The following is a 24,426-nucleotide window of genomic DNA, read 5'->3' on the forward strand; positions in this document are numbered from 1 at the left end:
CTTGTTTTTCCTCATTCTTAGATTGTTTCCCACCTTTTTTTTTTTTTAAAGGCTTAGGGTTTAGTGGAATGGGTTGAAGTGTGCCTGTTACTGGCAGGACTCCATAGCGTGTTATCCAGAGTCATTTTTGTCTCCAGAGGTCTAGCACCTCCAGGAGGGCTCAAAGCATGAAATGACCAGCTTCTATATTCATTTCTTGGACAAGCCTTTTAAAACTAATTTTGTTGGGGGTTCCCTGTAGGGCTGCTGCACGTTGCTGGGGGTCAACCCACCAGACACTCCCACTTAGCCCCTAGTAATCCAGGGGAGCCTTTCAGCTGGGAGAAGCAAAATGCCCTTTAGGGAGCTGAGGAAACTCATTCTCTCATTTATCTATGAAAATGACAGTTTCAGTTCCTCACGCAAATGCCCAGAGAAGCCAATCAAGATTAATTTTGAGAGGAAAGGCAATGGAGAAGACTCTGTAGAATGCACCTCTGAATTAGAATTAGGATCCTAAACAACTTCCTAGGTGGAAAAAACAAAACAGCGAAGACTGCTTCCTGTAAACTGTCCTCAGTCAGCTTTAGCTTTGTAGCTCTCATCCACCATTACACACACCAAGGTCAAATCCTCTCACAGTACAAGGTAATCTCTGCTACTCACAAAAACCAAAGAGGTGAGGTAATCTAATACAGGAAAGCAGAACTTTAGACCTAAAAAGAATCTGCCCATGACTCCTGAAACTCCACAAAGAAAACAGAACACCCCCAAATGGAGTGAGTGGTGCCTTTGTTCTGCATTCTTTAAGGGGTTTGAGTCATCTCTAGATTTTTCTTTGTACTGAGTATGGCAAAGTGAGGAAGGAGGAATCAGGTAGAGAAAAGTAAATGAAAGAACAATTTTTTTTTAAAAGACAGGAAGCAACCAGAAATTGATTTTTTTTCTTTTGCAGCAGCAAGGAATTTTAGCTAATTCAGAGAGGCCTTGTTCCCTATCATTTGGAATTTTTATTCAGATTTGACTAAGTCAGGCAGAATTGCTCAAATCTGATGTGAGAAAGACCAGAACAAACAACAACAAAAACCCAACAATATGATTACTGAGCCCTATAACAGTAAGGAGAAACTACGACCAGCTGCATCATAACTTTAACCAAGATGAAACCCCAATTCAGCCACTTACCTAGGAATGGGCCTCAGGCTGAAGACTGCTCTCTACCATTAAAGAAGCAGGAAAACTCAAACTCGCCTTCTCTGTTGGAAGTGAGCTCTAACTCCAGAAAGGAGTTACCTGCCTTCTACTGTCATGGAAGCAGGAAAACTTGCTTTCCTTGTTGGAAGCAAGTAAAACTCTAGAAAAGGAGTTGTACAGCAAAATACACTTTGGATCTCAACCAAATTCGGGGAGATCAGGATTCTCTGGAGGGAGGAGGGCTCTCAGGCCTCAGCCAATTGTCCTATTGGTTTCGACCATAAAAACAGCTAAAAGCTGTTACTAAATATCAATAGATTTGTCAAAGGTTGAGGCCACCTATACTTACAGCCTCTTCCATTGGTCGCCAATTTGTAAACCAAAAAGTATTTGAGACAAGTCTGAATCAATTTAGAAAGTTTACTTTGCCAAGGTTAAAGAGGTACCTGTGACACAGCCTTAGAAGGTCCTGAGGACACATGCCCAAGGTGGTTGGGCTCCAGTTTGCTTTTATACATTTTAGGGAGACATAATACATTGTGGGGAAAAGAAAGAGAGATCAGATTGTTATTGTGTCTATGTAGAAAAAGGAAGACATAAGAAACTCCATTTTGATCTGCACTAAGAAAAATTGTTCTGCTTTGAGATGCTGTTAATCTGTAACTCTTGTCCCAACCCTGTGCTCACAAAAACATGTGCTGTATTTTTCATGCACGTCCATGTGAAGAGACCACCAAACAGGCTTTGTGTGAGCAATAAAGCTTTTAATCACCTGGGTGCAGACGGGCTGAGTCTGAAAAGAGAGTCAGCGAAGGGAGATAGGGGTGAGGCCGTTTTATAAGATTTGGGTAGGTAAAGGAAAATTACAGTCAAAGGGGGTTTGTTCTTTGGCAGGTAGAAGTGGGAGTCGCAAGGTGCTCAGTGGGAGAGCTTGACGAGCCAGGAAAAGGACTTTCACAAGGTAATGTCATCACTTAAGGTAAGGACCGGCCATTTTCACTTCTTTTGTGGTGGAATGTCATCAGTTAAGGCAAGGACCGGCCATTTACACTTCTTTTGTGGTAGAATGTCATTAGTTAAGGCGGGGCAGGGCATTTTCACTTCTTTTGTGATTCTTCAGTTACTTCAGGCCATCTGGGCATATACGTGCAAGTCACAGGGGATGCGATGGCTTGGCTTGGGCTCAGAGGCCTGACAGTATTGACTGGAGGTTTAAGGAATTCAGGGCTATGCAGGATGTGCTTTGTTAAAAATGTGTTTGCAGGCAGTATGCTTTGTGAAAGTCATCGCCATTCTCCATTCTGTATTAACCAGAGACATGATGCACTGTGGAAGGCCACAGGGACCCCTGCCCAAGAAAGCCTGGGTATTGTCCAGGTTTCTCCCCACTGAGACAGCCTAAGATATGGCCTCGTGGGAAGGGAAAGACCTTACAGCTCCTCAGCCTGACACCTGTAAAGCGTCAGTGCTGAGGAGGATTAGTGAAAGAGGAAGACTTCTATGCAGTTGAGATTAAGAGGAAGGCATTTGTTTCCTGCACGTCTCTGGAAATGGAATGACTTGGTGTAAAACCAAGCATACATTCTATTCTGAGATAGGAGAAAACTGCCTTATGGCTGGAGGTGAGACATCATGGTGGCAATACTGCTCTGTTACTTTATACTACACTGAGATGTTTATGTAAAGTTAAACGTAAAACTAGCCTACGTGCACATCCAGGCACAACACCTTTCCTTATTTATGACACAGATTCCTTTGCTCACGTTTTTCTACTGACCCTCTCCCCACTATCACCCTATAGTTATGCCACATTCCCCTCACCAAGATAGTAAAGATAGTGATCAATAAACACTGAGGGAACTTAGAGACCAGCGCCGGTGCAGGTCCTAACTTGCTGAGCGCCGGTCCCCTGGGCCCACTTTTCGTCCTCTATACTTTGTCTCCGTGTCTTCTTTCTTTTCTCAGTCTCTCGTCTCCACCTTGCGAGAAATACCCACAGATGTGGAGGGGCAGGCCCCCTTCAATACATCCATCAATACATTAAGATTTACATTGGTTTGATCTGGAAGGGTGGGACAACTCAAAGAAGGAGGCTTCCAAGTCATAGGTACACTTAAACATATTCTGATTGGCAACTGGTTGAAAGAGTTTTTATCTATAGAAAAGAATGTCTGGGTGAAGACAAGGGGTTGCGGAGGTTTTACCATGCAGATGAAGCCTCCAAGTATCAGGCTTTAGAGAGAATAGACTGTAAATGTTTCTTAAGGTCTGTGTTGATAGTAATGCTGGAAGGGTATAATGAAGCAAGTCCAACCCCCACCTGGCTTTAAGGCCTGAACCAATCTTTTTTGGTTACATTTTAGGGTGCCCTGGCTGAGGAGGGAATCCACTGGGATGGTTGCAGGGGTGCCTTTGAATTTTATTTTTGGTTTACAAAGCCAATACTATGACACCAGGTTTTTGAGAAAAGAAAAGCTTTTCATTGCAGGTTACTCAACAAGGAGACAGGAGTCCAGCTCAAATCTGTCTCCCTGTGCTGGCTTTAAGGCAGTACTTTTATTAGAAAAGGTTAGGGGGCTGATTCTGGGATTAGCAAGTGGTTGGTAGAAGGAAAGGGAACATCTGCAAAGTCCCTCAGGCATGCACAGTTATCTCTCCATGCCTCCTTATGGATCCCATACACAAATTCAGGGGGAGTTAGTATGAAACAGGGGGAGTTAGTATGAAACAGGGGGAGTCAGTATGAAACATGTGGTAGAAATTTGGGTTGTGATATCAGTGAGTTCATTCTACATATACTCATTGGCCCTATTCGTTTTAACCAATTTTAGCCAATTGCATTCTCTTGGAAGGGGAGGGAGTTTTATTTTAGCAAGTTGTTTCTTATCTGCCATCCTGCAAGCTCGAAGATTTCTGTTACTGCTTTCTTCAGCTCTTTGGGGCACGGTTTCAATGGGCAGAGAGTGTACCAGCTTTGGCCTTATGTTTCTGGTTCCAGTGAACAGAAAGGCATCAAACCAAGGGAACACAGGAACTAAGAGGTAAGCTACGAAAAGTACAGCTCTGCTCTTAAGCTCCTCCTACAAGATCCTGTCCAGAGACACAGGAGGAGGCAAAGATGCTGGTAAGCACTTTGTGCCATTCTGTGCTCCCTCCCACCAGCCCTCTTTCTGGCCAAGTTCTAGTCCCACCTGCTTTGTGCCTACTGGTAGTTCGTTTTCTGGTCTTTAGTGTCCTCATGGATAAAATGAATGTAACATCTCTAATCATGTGCATTCACACAGTGAGGTGAATGATGTGAAAGGGCTTTGAACAATGTAGTAAGGAAAAGAGACTAGGATACTGACTTCCCATTTTCCCAATTCCTGCTTCAAAACTGCTCTCCTAGGCCCCAAGCCCCTGCCTCTGTTAGCCCCTTGATCAATCTTTGCCTATGGAGGGGCAAAACTACATGGTATCCCAAGAACAAGGACCAATAATTACAGACCCATTTATTTTCTTTGCTACTCCCCATGACCACTCTTAAACTGAGAAACTGGGACCATTTCCCTGATTGATGGGGCCTCCTCACTAGAACAAAAGGGAGCATGTATGTTTCATAATGGACATTCCGTCAAGAATGTCCTAAGGAGATAAATGTAAGTTTCATAATAGGCATTCTGTGATGGAATGTCCTGAGGAGATAAATGCTGGAGTCAGTTTCAGCACATCTCAGTTATTCATTCTGACTCGTTTGGACAAGTGAGTTACTACAGCACTCATTTGGAAAAATGACCAGAAAGCTACCTCCAATTTCTCGGCCTTAACCCTGGCCTCCATTTCTTTCTGTTCCTTCCGGCTCTCGTCTTCCAGCCCTCCTTCCTCCCCTTACTCCTCAAACTTCCTGCCCTCGGCCTCCTCTCCAGGACCGTCCAAGTTGTTCAGTTTTCCAGCGTACCCGTTTCCCCCAGCTGACTAATGTCGCCCCTTCCCAGCACCCTACCTCCCGGAACTCCCTGCCCAGCTCTTCCTCTGTTAATTCCAGAGCATCCGTATGCCACCACCCTGCTAGTCAGGCACCCCTTTCCAAGTGTCCTCCTATCTTTCCCCCTCGCCCTCCTCATAGCCCCTCTTGCTAGTCCCCTGTACTCTAATCCCCACACCCTAGTACACCCCTGCATCTTATCCTAGAGAGATGGCTTCCCTCCTACTGGGGCAGTTCAGAGCTGCCAGGACTGTGGACTCCCACAACCAGACCTGATGGCTCACAAATCTCACCCTGGAGAGATGGTTTCCCTCATACTGGGGCAGTTCAGAATTGCCAGGACTGTGGATTCTCCCAACGAGACCTGATGGCTCATGAATCTCACCCTGGGGAGATGGCTTCCTCCTACTGGGGCAGTTCAGAAGTGCCAGGACTGTGGATTCTCTCAGCCAGACCTGACAGCTCACAAATCTCACCTTGGAGAGATGGCTTTCCTCCTACTGGGGCAGTTCAGAAGCGCCAGGACTGTGGACTCCCACAGCCAGACCTGACGGCTCACAAATCTCACCCTGGGGAGATGGGCTCGCTCCTACTGGGGCAGTTCAGAAGTGCCAGGACTGTGGACTCCCACAACCAGACCTGACGGCTCACAAATCTCACCCTGGGGAGATGGTTTCCCTCCTACTGGGGCAGTTCAGAATTGCCAGGACTGTGGATTCTCTCAGCCAGACCTGACAGCTCACAAATCTCACCTTGGAGAGATGGCTTTCCTCCTACTGGGGCAGTTCAGAAGCGCCAGGACTGTGGACTCCCACAGCCAGACCTGACGGCTCACAAATCTCACCCTGGGGAGATGGGCTCGCTCCTACTGGGGCAGTTCAGAAGTGCCAGGACTGTGGACTCCCACAACCAGACCTGACGGCTCACAAATCTCACCCTGGGGAGATGGTTTCCCTCCTACTGGGGCAGTTCAGAATTGCCAGGACTGTGGATTCTCTCAGCCAGACCTGACAGCTCACAAATCTCACCTTGGAGAGATGGCTTTCCTCCTACTGGGGCAGTTCAGAAGCGCCAGGACTGTGGACTCCCACAGCCAGACCTGACGGCTCACAAATCTCACCCTGGGGAGATGGGCTCGCTCCTACTGGGGCAGTTCAGAAGTGCCAGGACTGTGGACTCCCACAACCAGACCTGACGGCTCACAAATCTCACCCTGGAGAGATGGGCTCGCTCCTACTGGGGCAGTTCAGAAGTGCCAGGACTGTGGACTACCATGACCAGACCTGATGGCTCACATATCTCACCCTGGAGAGATGGCTTCCCTCCTACTGGGGCAATTCAGAATTGCCAGGACTGTGGATTCCCAGAAGCCTGATTTGATGGACGCAGAAAATGCAAGATAGTAAACCAACGTTCAGCCTCAGTAAGTTACAAGGACCCCCTTTCCATGACCAGATTCCTTGTTATCTTATTACTAACTGTATTTTGCCTTAATCTTCATTTTGTTAACCCTCTTCAGATTCTAGAGATTATCTTTTTCTAGACAGTCTTTTTTTCTTTTTGAGACAGTCTCACTCTGTTGCCCAGGCTGGAGTACAGTGGTGTGATATTGGTTCACTGCAACCTCCACCTCTCGGTTCAAGTGATTCTCCCACTTCAGTCTCCCGAGTAGCTGAGATTACAGGCGCCCGCCACCACGCCTGGCTAATTTTTTGTATTTTTAGTAGAGATGGGGTTTCACTATGTTGGCCAGGCTGGTCTCAAACTCCTGACCTCAAGTGATCCGCCTGCCCGGCCAAGACAGTCTGTTCCTTTCCTCTCCTGTCTAGTCAGCCAGGATACACAAGCCTCTACCTTTGGAACTGGTTTTTCAATGGAACTTGGTCTAAAACCACAAAGCAAACTATAGGACTGGTGACAGAGAAAGAGGAGAGTGAGGAGTAAAAAGCGTTAATCTGTTCTCAAGTAGGGTAAGTTGTGTTGATGTGCCCTAGTTTCATATCAATGCAAGAACAGGTGACCCCTAAGAACTCACACACAGGGTACAAGGCCCCTGCTATATAGATACAGGGGATGGAGTTTTGTTTTTTATTGTGTTTTTTTTGGGCCTGGTTCCTCCCAGACTTCATTTTTCTTCATCCTAGAATTCCAGAATCTTGCCAGGGACTTTCTGCCCTTAAGGAAAGTCTCCTGCAAAAAAAGGGAGGGGGCCCTCCAGTGGTCTCATCAAAGCTGAGGGTTGAGCCTCCCTCTCAGTTAGCTGCTTCCACGCCAGAAAGGGAAAGGTAGCAGAGTCTGGGAGGCACAGCATGTCCAGATCCTACCCAGATGAGAGCATCTGATGAACAGATAACATAAAAAGAAGTGCTCTCCTCAAACTGATCCTTAGATTCAATACAATCTCAATCAAAACTCCAAAAGATATTTTTGCAGAACCTGGCAAGCTGATTATAATTTATATGGAAATGTAAAGGGTCAAGAATAGCCAAGACTCTCCTAAGAAGAAATTCTTCTTTACCATGTATCAAAACTTATTACAAAAATTATAATAAGATAGTGTAATATTGGTGCAAGCATAGAAAAACAGACAAATGACACAGAATACAGAAACAACACACACATATGTGGACACTTTAATACCAAAGTAGCATAACAGAACAGTGGAGATAGGACTGTCTTTATATTCAATAAAGTGGTCTTAAGTCAACTGGATGCCCAAATGAGTAAGTAATGATTTCTACCTCACAATTCATTCAAAAAATCATTTTCAGGTGGAACATAAGATATAATGTGAAAGGGTAAAAACAATAACTCTTCTAGAACTGCTCTGCCCATGTATGGATACTGAACATTTGAGATGTGCTATTAAGTAAAATTTGTATTGGATTTTAATTACTTAGTAGGAAAAAACAATATGAAATATCTCAATTTTTATATTGAAACTTTGAAATAATAATTTGGAGTGAGTTAAATAACACAATATTAAAATTAGTTTTATCTGATTATTTTGTTCTCTTAATGTGGATACTACAAATTTTAAATTATGTATGCAGCTTAGTATTTTTATTAGACAACACTGATCTAGAAGGTAATATAGAAAAATATCTTCAGGACATCAAATTAGTAAAAATGTCTTAAATGGCATTTAAAAAGCACTAACCACAATGGGAAAGACTAATATAGTTGACCACATTTCAATTATGGTGTAAAAAAGACACCATTAAGATACTGAAAAGGCAAGCGACAGAGAGGGAAAAGAATTTGCAGCACATATAAGTCTTAAAGGGCTTTTTTCAATAATATAAAAAGAACTTCAACAAATAAAGAAAAGATAATCCAACAGAAAAACAGGATAAGATTTGGAGCATGTACTTCACAAAAAAAGGATAGCCCAATGACCAGCAGACCTATAAAAAGTGTCCAGCCTCATCAACAAATCAAAAAATGTAACATAAAACAATAATGAGATGACACTACATACCCCACCAGAAATACTGTAATTAAAAGGATGGACAATGCCCAGTGTTGGCAAGGAGCATTAAGAACATCAGTGATAAAGTTAATTGGTTCCACTGTTTTGGAAAACAATTTGATATCTACTAAAAGCGAAGATAGGTATTCCCTATAATCCATCAATTCCACTCTTAAGTATATACCCAACAAAATGATTTGCACATGTGCACCAAGAGACATCTAAAAAATGCTCATGATAGCATTATTTGTAATAGCCCATGATGAAACAACTGAATGCCTGTCAACAGTTGAATAAATAAATTGTGGGGTATCACCAAAGGGAACACTACACAGTTAAGAGAAGAAATGAAACCACAGGAATATGCAATGGCATAGATGAATTCCACAAGCATAATGCTGAACAAAAGAAGCCAAACACAAAAGCACGCATAATATATGATTATATTTCCATAAAGTGAAGAAACAGAGTAATCTATGGTGTTACAAGTGGAGAGGGTGGTTAGCGTTGAGGAAAAAGAAGAGTAGGAAAGGACCCAAGAGTGGCTTCTGGGGTGCTGTCAATATTAATATTTCTAGACTTGTGAGGTGATTACACATAATTGTGATCAATCAGTGTGATCTATATATTGGGAAGGGAAGCACTTTTCTGTGTATGTATGATGTTTCACACTAAACATTTTCTTTTAAAGAATGTGCCTATCAAGAAGGCCTAACTTTGAAAAGTGAATTCTGACAAGTTGTGATTCTGGGTGGGAGGGACAAGGATATACATAAAAACCCCAGGAGCTTTCCCCTTCTACCTTCCCTTCCCATTTGCCAACTGTAGAGGACCATATAGCTTTACCCTATTATTTATTAATATTGTGAATGGATATTTTCAAATATGAAATCAACCTGTGACAAACCCCATTTGGTTATGATGTATTATTCCTTTTATATATTACTGGATTTTTTTTTTTGCAACTGTCTAGTTAAGGATTTTTGCATCTATGTTCATGAGGGATATTGATCTTTGTTTTTTCTTATAATAATCTGTCTGGCTTTGGTATTAATGTAATGCTGGCATCATAAAATAAGTTGAGAAATGTTCCTCCTCTTCTGTTTTCTGACAGAGTTTGTGAAGGATTGGTATTTTCTTCATTACAGTAGTCCCCCTGACCCTGCAGTTTCACTTTCTTTTTTTTTTTTTTTAATAGACACAGGGTCTATGTTGTCCAGGCTGGTCTCGAACTTGTGGCCTCAGGTAATCCTCCCGTTTGGCCTCCCAAAGTGCTGGGATTACAGGTGTGAGCCACTACACCTTGCCCAGTTTCATTTTCAATGGCTTCAGTTAGTCATGGTCAACCACATTCTGAAAATTTTAAATGGAAAGTTTCGGTAATAAACAATTCATAAGTCTTAAATTGTGTGACATTCTGAGGAGCATGATGAAATCTTACACTGTCTCTCTCCATTCCACTTGACTTGTGAATCATCCCATCGTCCAGCTTATCCTCGCTGTACATGCCACCCTCTCATTAGTCACTAAATAGCCATCTTAGTTATCGGATTGACTGCAGCAGTATCAAGGTGCTTGTGTTTGAGTAATTCTTATTTTACTTAATAATGACCCCAAAGCCCAAGAGTAGTGATGCTGGCATACTGTTATAAATATTCTATTTTACTACTAGTTATTTTTGTTAATCTCTTATGCCTAATTTCTAAATGTTTAAAAAAAATTTTAAAGTTTAAAAAGTTGAAAATTTTTTAAATTAAAAAGTTGAAACATTTTAAATTAAAAATTTAATTGAAAAAAATTTTTTGTTAATCTCTTGTGCCTAGCTTATAAACTAAACTTTATCATATGTATGTACAGGAAAAAAATTAGAAAAATATATATCTTCATAGAATTACAATAATGAACTGCATGGTGACCCTCATGGATAGTTTCTAAAAATAGTTCATAACAAGCAGAGATTATGTTTAGGGCACACTTTACGGACTTAGAATCTTTGCTATTGCTTACAAACAGTGAAGAAAACGACTCTACTTAATAGAAATTTATGCTTTCAGTACATAAATATACATATGAGCATCCAAGAGAGGTCTGGGTTCCTATGTTAAGTAGTGGCTTTTATTTCTGTAAGACACCATGTTTGCTTAGAACAGTATGTGGAAAACAGAATATAAAAAAACAGTAGAGCTATTGTTTGAGTTACTCTTTTTTTTCTAAATTACATACTTGTAAGGCTCAAAATTAAAGAACGCAAGTGGAGAACTGTCACTATATCTCCTAGCTCTGTACTAGTATAAGCAATTTAAAGAAAGAAAATCATATGAATTAAATGGCAATTTTGAAAAGCCTCTTTCAACAGTACTGAAGAATGTAGGGTTTTGTGATTTGCTACAAAGTAGAAGGGTTTCTTTCTTTCTTTCTTTATTTTTTGAGACGGAGTTTTGCTCTTGTTGCCCAGACTGGAGTACAGTGGCGTGATCTCAGCTCACTGCAACCTCTGCCTTCCGGTTTCAAGTGATTCTTCTGCCTCAGCCTCCCGAGTAGCTGGGATTACAGACGCCTGCTACACGCTCAGCTAATTTTGGTATTTTTAGTAGAGATGGGGTTTCACCATGTTGACCAGGCTGGTCTCGAACTCCTGACCTTGTGATCTGCCCGCCTCGGCTTCCCAAAGTGCTGGGATTACAGGCGTGAGCCACCACACCCGGCCGAAGGGTTTATCTTCTAAAACTTTTAAATTAGACTTGATAAATATTACAAAGTATAAAATAAAAAGATCAGGCCGGGTGCAGTGGTTCACACCTGTAATCCCAGCACTTTGGGAGGCCAAGGTGGGCAGATCACTTGAGGTCAGGAGTTCGAGACTAGCCTAGCCAACATGGTGAAACTCTGTTCCTACTAAAAATACAAAAATTAGCTGGGCATGGTGGCATACTCTTGTAATCCCAGCTACATGGGAGGCTAAGGCAGGAGAATTGCTTGTACCCAGGAGGCGGAGGTTGCAGTGAGCTGAGATCATGCCACTGCACTCCAGCCTGGGTGACAGAGCGAGACTCCGTCTCAAAAAAATAAATAAAATAAAATAAAAAATCTTAGTGTACAGAGTTCATAGGTTTTGAGGATCCACATATTCATGGGCAAATACCTCATCAATGCACAGATTTTTCACCATCCCAGAAAGTTCCTCTGTTCAGATTGCTATCATTAAATATTACTTCTTCCTGTCCTGGAATGTCCTGGGCATGTTTCTGAATGTAGCCTCTGATGACAGGTACTCAGCAAATGTTTGCTAATTTCATCTTGGCATCACAGAAGTGGAAATAATCTTAGCAGTCATCTACTTTAAAACTCTCATTTTATAGATGAAGAAACCAAGTCCATAAACATTAGGCAACTTGCCCCAGCTTACACACCTAATGACAATTAGGTCCAAACTTACATCTTGATTCTCATATGGTAAAAGAGGTAAGACAGAATTTATCAGAGCTGTAAGTATATAAAAAAAGAAATATTGTATATAAAGATCCTCTGCTAGAGGATAAGACAACAATTTGTACAAAACATAAGGTTTAAGTAATGATAAAGACTGGTTTTCTGAATGAGATGATATAAATGGAACATTATCTCCAGGTTCCTGAAAATATATACAAAGATGTCATCAAAGCTACAAAAACCATTTTTCTTACAGGAAAAAAATTAGAAATTTCCCAACAAACGATCAAATCAATTGATTTATTTAATTAAATCGATGTATTTAATTGAAATGTTAATGAACTTTACCCTGGCAATCTTTTATACATCAATTCATGTTTAACATTTCAATTTTCTTCATTTCAATATTGAAATTTCATGGGGCAATAAAGATATTATAATTTCTGGGAGTGCATCACACCCACCAAAGGGAGCCTAACGCATTCCTAATACCGTCAGTGAAGGCCATGGGGCAGACATGGGTTTCATGTCTTGCATGGGTTTCAAGAATCTTGCAAAGGCCAGGTGCGGTGGCTTACGCCTACGTATCCCAGCACTCTGGGAGGCTGAGGCAGGCAGATCATCTGAGCTCAGGAGTTCGAGACCTGCCTGGCCAACAGGGTGAAACCCTGTCTCTACTAAAAATACAAAACATAGCCAGGTGTGGTGACGCACACCTGTAATCCCAGCTACTCGGGAGGCTGAGGCAGGAGAATTGCTTGTACCCAGGAGGTGGAGGATGCAGTGAACGAAGATCGTTTTACTGCACTCCAGCCTGAGTGGTAGAGTGAGACTCCATCTCAAAAAAAAAGAACCTTGTAGCCATGAGCACATATATGAACACTCAGCATACCCTGTGACAATGAGCACAGTGGTGTGATGAAAGGCACAAGTGCAGAGGGCCATATTTCAAATCTATTTTGTTTGTTTGTTTGTTTTCCTTGAGACGAAGTCTTGCTCTGTCACCCAGGCTGGAATGCAATGGCAAGATCTTGGCTCACTGCAACCTCTGCCTCCCAGGTTCAAGCGATTCTCCTGCCTCAGTGGCAGGAGACTACACTCCCGAGTGGCTGGGACTACAGGCACATGCCACCACGCCCGGCTAATTTTTGTGTGTGTGTATATATATATATCTTTTAGTAGAGATGGGGGTTTCACCATGTTGGCCAGGCTGGGTTCGAACTCCTGGCCTCTCAAGTGATCCACCTGCCTTGGCCTCCCAAAGTGCTGGGATTTACAGTTGTGAGCCACCCCACCTAGCCCATATTTGAAATCTAAATGAACACCCAGAGTTTATTCAGAAGTCACACTTCTGACACTTAATTACCTACAAAACTGCCAAGAACCAGAAACAAATGAAAAAAACATCTGTCAGCAAACCCAGCTATTATAAAGCTCTTGACAGCATACCAAGAAGGCTTTAGGTTTCCTTTCAAAACCCATGACTGAGTCATTTTATTTCACACAACAGATTCAGTAGATGTGGTCTCCCAATCAAGAAAAGCATCAAATAAAGGGAAGCTGAAAACACCACCATCACTATGGATAGTATTGACATTGGGAAATAATTACTAACATCTCTGTCATCTGTCTGTCTGGCCGGCTAGGGCCCAACGAAGTCAGAGCCATGTGCAAATCACTCTATGTTAAAAGGAGAATGCCACAGTATGAGTGACATTTGCTCTGAAGAGGGTCACCCAGAGTAACTTAAATTGTGTTGAGTAAGTTCTGTTTCAAAATCCATTTTAATATAAACTTCATGAAGAAAATGGCTACAATGAAGTCTCTATACTTACGAGAAAAGGTGCAAAAAGCCACAAGGATGTTCTTTGCAGCGCTATTTAAAATAGTGAAAAATTAGAATGCCACCTAAGTATCTAAAAAGGAGATCAGTTAAATAAATAACAGTATTTCTACAAAATACTATTTAGCAATTTTAAAACATAATTCAATTATTTACTAATATAGAAAAATATTAATGGTATATTTCACATGAAAAAGGTAGGCCATGAAACATGATTATGGTTTGATACCTTTTCTTTCTTTTTTTTTTTTGAGAAAGGGTTTTACTCTGTCACCCAGGCTGGAGTGCAGTGGTGCCATCTCGGCTCACTGCAGCTTCGACCTGCTGGGCTCAAGTGATACTCCTGCTTCACTTTCTTGTGACCAGTCCACTCACACCAGCCTCCCAAGTAGCTGGGACTACAGGCATGCACCACCAAACCTGGCTAATTTTTTTTACTTTTTGGCAAAGATGAGGTCTCCCTATGTTGCCCAGGCTGGTCTTGAACTCCTGGGCTCAAGCGATCTTCCCATCTTGGCCTCCCAAAGTGCTGGGATTACAGGCATGAGCCACTGTGCCTGGCCAGTACATTTTTTTTTTATCATAATTGTTATTTTCAAAAATACTGAAATATGATTTAAAAACTGCCAAAAATATCAGCTTAGATAATATCCTCTAAAAATATCTTAGGGAGAACCTGAGTTCTTAATCCATATAAAATAGGAGCAGTCTTAAAATTAAGTAGGTAAGTAGGCTCTTCTCCGTATGTGTCTACATCTTCCTGTTGTCCATCCCTAGTAGATTAGGGCCCTTCTGCAGTCTTCCCTTTAGCAAAAATCTACATTCAGCAAAGGATCTGAATCATATCAATGACATGAAGTAGATGATTACTCATGGTGTATAAGTATTTTACTAGGGATCAAAGGCTTAAGCCAAAGAAAGAAATTAGGCACATTCTTGCTAGCTGGGAGGACCCATAAGAGAACGAAGGAATCTTCTTGATATTTCAAAGTTCTAGTACACAAGTTGACACCCACTCCGCTTAGCCACAATGCCAAAGCCTGAATGAAAACTATTCCATTGTTCTGTCAATGCTGCAGCCCTGCTAAGTCAGAGATTTTCATAATTTCAGCATATACAAAAACATTGCCAAAATCAGGAAAAACCGTCTACCAAAATATTAAAGTTGAAGAAATAAAAGTGCAGTGAAGGGCCAGAAAATGCAATCTTGTTTCAGAAGAAAGTTTCTGTAAAACTAGCAGCTAAAAATAATCTTAAAAGGTTATTCTCCCCTAACTGCTAACCCTTCAGTTTTCTTCTTTCTTGTTCCAAAGAACTACTTATTGCAACAAGAATCAAACAAACCCTCCCAAATGTTTCATTATTGTCACCACAGGATTTCATTAATAGCAGGTTCCAAAAAAGGCTTGTCAGTGAGTCATCTGTCACCAAAACCTGAATCACTCAGGGCTTGAGTATAGTTGTAGCACTCCAACATAAACAATCCCCCTAATATCAACCCATTTCTAAATTTGCAATGCAACATTCTGCTACCCCATGGAGACTTTCTTGTGACCAGTCCACTCACACCAACGGGAAAATCTGCCATTCTCTTCACTGCTGCTCGTTGCTTTATTCACTGGGGGAACTAGTGTTAAGATTAGTTCTAGCTCTTTTATACTTCTGCTTTTTAGATATATAGACCAATGGGACAGAACAGAGGTGTCAGAAATAACACCATACATCTACAGCCATCTGCTCTTTGACAAACCTGACAAAAATAAGCAATGGGGAAAGGATTCCCTATTTAATAACTGGTGCTGGGAAAACAGGCAAGCCATATGCAGAAAACTGAAACTAGACCCCTTCCTTACACCTTATACAAAAATTAACACAGGATGGATTAAAGACTTAAACTAAGACCTAAAACCATAAAAACCCTAGAAGAAAACCTAGGCAATACCATTCAGGATATAGACATGGCAAAGACTTCGTAACTAAAACACCTAAAGCAATTGCAACAAAAGACAAAATTGACAAATGGGATCTAATTAAACTAAAGAGCTTCTGCACAGCCAAAGAAACTAGCATTAGAGTGAACAGGCAACCTATGGAATGGGAGAAAATTTTTGCAATCTACCCATCTGACAAAGGTCTAATATCCACACTCTACAAGGAACTTAAACAAATTTACAAGAAAAAAAACAACCCCATCAAAAAGTGGGCAAAAGATATGAACAGACACTTCTCAAAAGAAGATATCTATGTGGCCAATAAACATGAAAAAAAGCTCATCATCACTGGTCATTAGAGAAATGCAAATCAAAACCATGTGATACCATCTCATGCCAGTTAGAATGGTGATCATTAAAATGTCAGGAAACAACAGATGCTAGAGAGGATGTGGAGAAATAGGAATGCTTTTACACCGTTGATGGAAGTGTAAATTAGTTCAATCATTGTGGAAGACAGTGTGGCGATTCCTCAAGGATCTAGAACCAGAAATACCATTTGACCCAGCAACCCCACTACTGGGTATATACCCAAAGGATTATACGTCATTCTACTATGAAGACACACACACACACACATATGTTTATTGCAGCACTATTCACAATAGCAAAGACTTGGAACCAACCCAAATGCCCATCAATGATAGACTGGATAAAGAAAATGTGGTACATACACACCATGGAATACTATGCAGCCATGAAAAAGAATGAGTTCATGTCCTTTGCAGAGACATGGATGAAGCTGGAAACCATCATTCTCAGCAAACTAACATAGGAACAGAAAACCAAACACCGCATGTTCCCACTCATAAGTGGGACTTGAACAATGAGAACACATGGACACTGGGAGGGGAACATCACAGACCAGTGCCTGTTGGGGGATGGGAGGCAAGGGGAGGGAGAGCATTAGGACAAATACCTAATGAATACAGGGCTTAAAATCTAGACGACTGGTTGATGGATGCAGCAAACCACCACGGCACATGTATACCTATATAACAAACCTGAATGTTCTGCACATGTATCCCAGAACTTAAAGTATAATTTTTTTTAAAAAAAATTGTTATTCTGCTTTTTTTGTATTAGAAATACGTTTGGTAAATCCAGTTTACTTAAGACTTAAAACTGCTAGCTATGTATACAAAACAATAAACTATCAGAAAAGTGGTCAAAAATTAAGTAATTATTTCAACTTTTTATGACATCACTTTGGAAAATAACCTATTCCCTTTTAACTTGAGTAGTTAAAAACGTTCTAACCTGTTTATGAAAAAAAAATAAAGAGTTAATGTGATATATATTTGATGCTACTTAGCAAAAAATTATGGTAGTCCGACAAGTATAGTTTATATATTGGAACAAACAAAACTCTGCAATACACAATCTATAACAAGCCAATTTACTACAGAGAAGGTATCCATAAATTATTTCATGCCAAAGGGTCTAATGTCAGATAAATTTTTGTTTTGTTTTGTTTTGTTTGAGACAGGGTCTCACTGTCGCCCAGGCTGGAGTGCAGTAGGCAGATCTTGGCTCACTGTAACCTCCGCCTCCCAGATTCAAGCAAATCTCCTGCCTCAGCCTCCTGAGTAGCTGGGATTACAGGCACATGCCACCGCGTCCAGCTAATGTTTATATTTTTAGTAGAGACGGGGTTCCGCCATATTGCCCAGGCTGGTCTCGAACTCCTGAGCTCAAGTGATCCACCTCACTTGAGCCTCCCAAAGTGTTGGGATTACAAGCATGAGCCACCACGCCCAGCCACACTTATTATCCCTTGTTAAATGTTAAATTATCCCTTGTTAATTATTATCCCTTGTTAAATATTAAATTTTAAACAATTCAGTAAAAAGTTGAAATGAGTAAATATTTTGAAACAACTTTAAACGTCATGGTAGAACTCAAAAAATCACCTAAAATGTTCTAAATGTTAAGTATATCAGTAAACTAGAAAAACGACATCTAGAAGCTAACACCCTATCTACAGAAGAATTTACTTCCACAAGTTACCCAAATAAAAGTGAAAAAAAAAGATCAAGTGATAAAGTTAATAGATGTTCATTTAAATTCAAATGAAGGAATTGTTCATTTAAAATACATCTGGCCTAATGCCTGTAATCCCAGTACTTTGGGAGGCCAAGGCGGGTGGATCACTTGAGGTCAGGAGTTCTGGACCAGCCTGACCAACATGGTAAAACCCCGTCTCTACCAAAAATATAAAAAATTAGCCAGGTATGGTGGTGCATGCCTGTAATCCCAGCTACTTGGGAGGCTGAGGCAGGAGAATCACTTGAACCCAGGAGGTGAAAGTTGCAGTGAGCGGAGATCGCGCCACTACACTGAACTCCAGCCTGGGTGACAGAACGAGACTCCATCTCAAAAAAAAAAAAAAAAAATTAAAATACATCTGAGGACTTCAAAGGTGGAAAAAGTGCAAGAAACAAGATGAACTAACATTTTCCACAAGCCTAGTTTTGGGTCTTCAACACAGCAGTATTAGAAGATGGCTTTTACCTTGAGGTCCATGTCAAATGACAAAGTTATTATGCTTAACCAAGCGGACTGCTGAAAGGCATCACTTTTAAAACAAAGGTTTTACTTCAGTCACTTCTATTTAAAAGTTACAAATTACGACCAAGTATAGGAATTTTCCCTATGCACAATCTCAGCGCACAGAAAGAATGAATGGTCATGGCCGGGCGCGGTGGCTCACGCCTGTAATCCCAGCACTTTGGGAGGCCGAGGCGGGCGGATCACGAGGTCAGGAGATCGACACCATCCTGGCTAACATTGTGAAACCCCGTCTCTACTAAAAATACAAAAAATTAGCCGGGCGCGGTGGCAGGCGCCTGTAGTCCCAGCTACTCCGGAGGCTGAGACAGGAGAATGGCGTGAACCCAGGAGGCGCAGCTTGTAGTGAGCGCAGCGCCACTGCACTCCAGCCTGGGTGAGAGAGGGAGACTCCGTCTCAAAAAAAAAAAAACAAAAAAAAAACTAATGGTCAACATGACCCACGGCAATTTTGAATACTTGGAAGAGCAGTCTAAGTACCCTCACACAAGTTAAAAACCATGTTAAGTCAGAGTCACAACTCAATGAGCCATGCACCTTTAATTTACACCTGGAAGTAAAATAGTAAAGTGAGGAATTAGGTAGCTGATTAATCTATCCTGGGGCAAATCTTACATACTTTAATTAAAGCCTCTGAAAACACCTGATGTACAGGTTATAAAGAACAGATTCTAGACCAGTCATTCTAAGACTTATGTACGTAACATACACTTTCCAAAACTTTTTTTTTTCGCTCTTGTTGCCCAGGCTGGAGTGCAGTGGCGTGATCTCGGCTCACAGCAACCTCTGCCTCCCGGGTTCAAGCGATTCTTGTGCCTCAGCCTCCCAAGTAGCTGGGATTACAGGCATGTGCCACCACGCGCGGCTAATTGCTAATTCTGTATTTTTAGTAGAGGCGGGGTTTCACCATGTTGTCCAGGCTGGTTTCGAACTCCTCACTTCAGGTGATCCACCCGACTTGGCCTCCCAAAGTGCTGGGATTATTCTGAGACAGGGTCTTGCTCTCTCATCCAGGCTGGAGTGCAGTGGTGGGATCAAGGGTCACTGTAGCCTCAGCCTCCTGGGCTCAAGCGATCTTCCCACCTTAGCCTCCCGAGTAGTGGGACTACAAGTGCGCTATCACATGCAGCTAACTTTTTAATTTTTTTGTGGAGACTGTGTTTCCCTTTGTTATCCAGGCTGGTCTCAAACTCCTGGGCTCAAGTGATCCTTTCATATCAGTCTCTAAAAGTGCTGGCATTACAGGTGTGAGGATATATTTCAAAATTACGCACAATTTTTTCACTCCCATCACTTTTCTGTTATTCCCTAGAGAACTTAATTTTTGCCAATAAGTCTTCTAAAATGTTACATTTCTTGTGGAATGCAAGAAACTAAATGCTTCAATAGCTAGTGGTGGCAATTACTATGTTTAATACTTCAAAAAAGCATTTCAATTTACTGTTCACTAGCACATTATGACATCATTCCCTTCCAGTGTTTGCTTGCTCATTAAATAATGCTGTTTCTATTTTGTTCTCTTGCCTTCAATACATAGATTGCAAACATTCCATTTCAGATGCTGCATTAAAGATTCAGTGAGGCTGCTGAAAAACGCCTTTATATATTTGAACGGTGTGGTCAGTAATACTTTCTCTTATTGCGGTTTATCTGGAGAGATTAATCTCTCATCAAAAGGCAAAATCTGGAGAAGATGAAATAGCAAAACTAAGGACCAATGGGAAGGGGGAGGCAAGGTCAATCGATAACCGTATCTAACAGGACAGATTCCAAGGCTTCCATCAGATAAACAAAGGAAGCTGATTTTTCTACGGAGGCTGCATGTGCTGCAAGCTACCTGAAGCATTAGTATGCAAGCCCACTGAGCCTATTACCTTGAAAGCAGAGTCCAAGCACTGAATTTTTCTAGACTCCCATTATAGGTGGACGCCCAGAAAGCCAGTGGAGACAATGATGGACGGGGAAGAGAGTGGGGCCGGTCTTCGATTCTTTCCTCCCACTCCACCAAAGCAGAAGTTAAAAACCTACAACCTACACGTATCAACCAGCTCCTCCGCTGCTCACAACCATTTTTCAGGGGCAGAAGGAAGAGGTTGTGGGGGCTGGGCTTCAATGTGGGGCGGGTGGGAGGAGTTGCAAAGGAGTCAGGTTGAGAGGCGAAGGGTCGCGGGCGCTGTGCGGAGGACTGCACGACGCGAGCTGAGCACACAAAAGCAGGGCGGGGGGCGCCGGAAGGGGCGAACGCCCGAACGGCTGGGGGCGGGTGCGGGCCCTTTCCTCACCTGGCAGCCCTTCTTGTGGTGAAAGCCGACCACCACGATGTGCAGTACGGGCCCCCGGGGGACGCCATCCCCGCCTCTCCTGGCCTTCTCCATGGGCGGCCGCCGCGGGCCCGCACGACGACTTCGACCGCCAAGGGCAGCGGGTCTGACGACCCCACCGTGTGCGGAGAGCCGCGGACTTCCGGTGTCAGCGAGCGCAGCACATGAGGGCCGCACAGGGAGATCCGTGGAGGCAAAGCAGCTCCCGCCGCCCCCAGGGCCGCGGCCGCCCTTCCCTCATCCGCTTCCGCAGCTTCCGGGCTGTCACTTGACGCGGCGGCCGCCGCCGGCGAGGCAGGGCGGGGCAAGGCCCGGAGGGCCCTGACGGGGCGGGGTCTGAGAGGCCGAGGTGGAGCCTGGGGGAGCGGGCTGGGTCTAGGAGATGAGAGATCGACTTTGTGGGGCGAGGAGAGCGGGAGGAGTGGGAGGAGGGCCGGGGGGCGGGCGGGGCCGGGTGGGACTTGACGAGGAGCGGCGGGGTGGGGCTTAGGTGACCTGGGCGGCTGGGCTGGCGGAGCCTGTGTTGTCCGCGGGACCTGGAGGTGCGGCGTGGCACACCTGTTTTTTCCTCCCTGGATTCAATCTCAAAGCACTTCCTTCTCTTTGGCCTTCTCTTTTTCCTCAAAGTTTTCCCCCTTCCCTCTTCTTTTCTGTTTTCCTTGCTTTTTCACATCTTTTCGGTTCACTCTCCGAGTGTCCGTTTCCTTCACCTCCTTGCCTTTGCCTCTGTGGTCCCCGTCCTTATTCTTTTTATTATTATTATTATTATACTTTAAGTTTTAGGGTACATGTGCACAATGTGCAGGATAGTTACGTATGTATACATGTGCCATGCTGGTGCGCTGCACCCACTAACTCGTCATCTGGCATTAGGTATACTTATTCTTAAATATGTAGTAACATGGAGCATACTGGTGAGGTTGAGTATCTGTGTATTCAGCCTTTAAATTACTTGCTTACCCGAGAATTCTTGTTTCTTTCTAGAGTTTTTTTTTTTCTTCGTTTAAATATTATGTGTAGGAATCTGAGACGCATTTAAAACCTGAAACAGAATATCCTTGACAATAAAGGAAGTTTAGTTGGATACCTGTAAAATGATTATTCTAGTCCTGCGATTTTATAAGAATATTCTTTTCATTCCATCTCTTTTTGGGTTTAGTACTCTGGTCAATACAAAATATATGGGCTCTGTTGTTACCAGGGTTTTTTAATTCGTTTACTGATCGTACTACAATTTTTTTTTAAGCTCATGTCAATTTAAAGTGCATTATAGAAATACTAGCAGATTTAACAAGTCTTATCTAGGACAGTTTTCAAATAACCTAAAGGATAGGTGTCTGCTTCAAATAGAATTCGAGATTACTACAGTAACTGATATTTTGCACTTCTGGTCTTGAAAAGTAAGGAGCTCCGTTCTAATCTAAGCATAGCTGAGAAAAACAGTAGGCTTCCTAAATCAAATTTAGTTTCTGTGATTCAGTGGAACTGTTTTAATGCTAATACTGCAGACATTTTTCAAGATGTTGCTATACATTTCTTTTCTGTATTACAAAATTATTGGCATTGGCTCAGAAAACTGTGTGTAAAACTATATTGCTCCCTGTATGCAGAATATATTAACTGTTTTCTTAATATATTAACTGTTTTGAGCTGTCAACTGTGTGATGTGTTAACTATTAATATTTTCTTGATATAACCTGTCTTGATATTTTCCACAATTGGCATGGCTAAAATTACTGTCTAATTGAACACCTTTTAAAGATGTATATAAAGGCCGGGTGTGGTGGCTCACGCCTGTAATCTCAGCACTTTGGGAGGCCAAGGCAGGCAGATCACCTGAGGTCAGGAGTTCTAGACCAGCCTGGCCAACATGGTAAAACCCCCTCTCGTACAAAATACAAAAATTAGCCAGGCGTGGTGGCAGACACCTGTAATCCCAGCTACTCAGATGGCTGAGACAGGAGAATTGCTTGAACCCATGAGGCAGAGGTTGCAGTGAGCCAAGATTGCGCCATCGCACTTCAGCCTGGGGGACAAGAGTGAGACTTCCTCTCAAAAAAAAAAAGATATATATATAAACAGGGTCAGGCGTGGTGGCTCATGCCGGTAATCACAGCACTTTGGGAGGCCGATGCGGGCAAATCACTTGAGGCCAAAAGCTGGAGACCAGCCTGGGCAACATGGTGAAACCCCATCTCTGCTAAAAATACAAAAATTAGCCAGGCATGGTGGTGCGTGTAATCCCAGCTACTAGGGAGGCTGAGGCAGGAGAATCACCTTAACCTGGGAGGTGGAGGTTGCAGTGATCTGACATGGTGTCACTGCACTGCACTCCAGCCGGGATGACAGAATGAGACTCCATCTCAAAAAATAAAGAAATGGAGAGAGAGAGAGAGAAAGAAAAAGTTAGTTACTGGGAAAATTGAGACAGAAAGTGAACAACGGAATTTCCAGGATTTTTTTCATCTCTAAATGTACAGACTGGGCCACTTAAGAATTTAGAATATAGGTGGGGCACGGCAGCTCACACCTGTAATCTCAGCACTTTTGGAGGCCAAGGTGGGTAGATCACTTGAGTCCAAGAGTTCGAGACCAACCTGAGCAATGTAATGAGACCTCATCTCTACAAAAAATAATAAAAAATAAATAGCCAGACTTGGTGGCATGCGCCTGTGGTACCGGCTTCTCAGGAGGCTGAGATGGGAGGATCGCTTGAGCCCGCGAGCACACCCTGTACTCCTGCCTGGGTAACAGAGTGAGGTCCTATCTCTAAATTAATAAATAAAGTTTAAAATATGATGGGGTGTTGCTGTGTTGCCCAGGCTGGCCTGAAACTCCTGGGCTCAAGGGATCCTTCTGCCTCAGCCTCCTGAGTAGCTGGGGCTACAGTTGCCTGCCACCATGCACATCTTACATTATGTTTTAAATGGGTTGTATTAATGTAGAATAAATTCATTAACAAGATATTGTCCACAAGGACAAATGTCTATTGGGAAAATAATAAAATTTCTCATTTAACTCGGGGGAGAAAATTAGAAATGCCTTTTTGAACATATAATACATCGAAGAGCCTTTGGTAGTTACATGTATTTTATGATAAATTATAAATTCTATTTTACATCTTCTACTTAAGACTTAAAAGGGAGAAAAATCCTTGAGACATAGAGCTATGACATATTTTCAAGTTCATAACAACTCTCCATTTGGAATTGGCCTATTCTTCCTTTTTATGTCTTGCCTCAGGAGAGAAAATAATAAAAATACCACTCCCTTCCTGAAATCCCCATTAACTCTACTGTGTAAGTGAACTATATATCGTTCCTTTTTTCAGATTCTAAAGAGATTTTCTTTATTAGTGGCATTCAAAATTGCTAATGTTTATTCTGGGTTTGTTTTTTTTTTTTGAGATGGAGTCTCGCTCCGTTGCCAGGCTGGAGTGCAGTGGCATGATTGGCTCACTGCAACCTCCGCCTCCCGGGTTCAAGCGATTCTCCTGCCTCAGCCTCCTGAGTACCTGGGACTTACAGGCCTGTGCCACCACGCCCAGCTAATTTTTGTATTCTTAGTAGAGATGGGGTTTCACCATGTTGGCCAGGATGGTCTTGATGTCTTGACCTCGTGATCCGCCCACCTCGGCCCCCGAAAGTGTTGGAATTACAGGC

At 42.5% G+C, this 24,426-nt stretch overlaps 1 protein-coding gene across 8 annotated transcripts in view; it reads right to left on the reverse strand.

The window, feature by feature from the left end:
- AVL9 (AVL9 cell migration associated) overlaps positions 1–21,284 on the reverse strand; it is a 92,130-nt gene extending 70,846 nt beyond the window's left edge. For 3 of the 8 annotated variants that reach the window (XM_054495857.2, XM_063667399.1, XM_063667398.1), the window contains exon 1: positions 20,726–21,284. In XM_054495857.2, the coding sequence (XP_054351832.1) occupies positions 20,726–20,818 (93 nt within the window). In that variant the 5' untranslated portion in view covers positions 20,819–21,284. The remainder of the gene's footprint in view (positions 1–20,725) is intronic. The other 5 variants (XM_054495859.1, XM_054495855.2, XM_063667400.1 and 2 more) reach the window with 4 other exon arrangements.
- Between the last annotated feature and the right edge of the window lie 3,142 nt (positions 21,285–24,426).

Source organism: Pongo pygmaeus, chromosome 6 (genome assembly GCF_028885625.2).
Source record: "Pongo pygmaeus isolate AG05252 chromosome 6, NHGRI_mPonPyg2-v2.0_pri, whole genome shotgun sequence".
NCBI classification, from domain to species: Eukaryota; Metazoa; Chordata; class Mammalia; order Primates; family Hominidae; genus Pongo; species Pongo pygmaeus.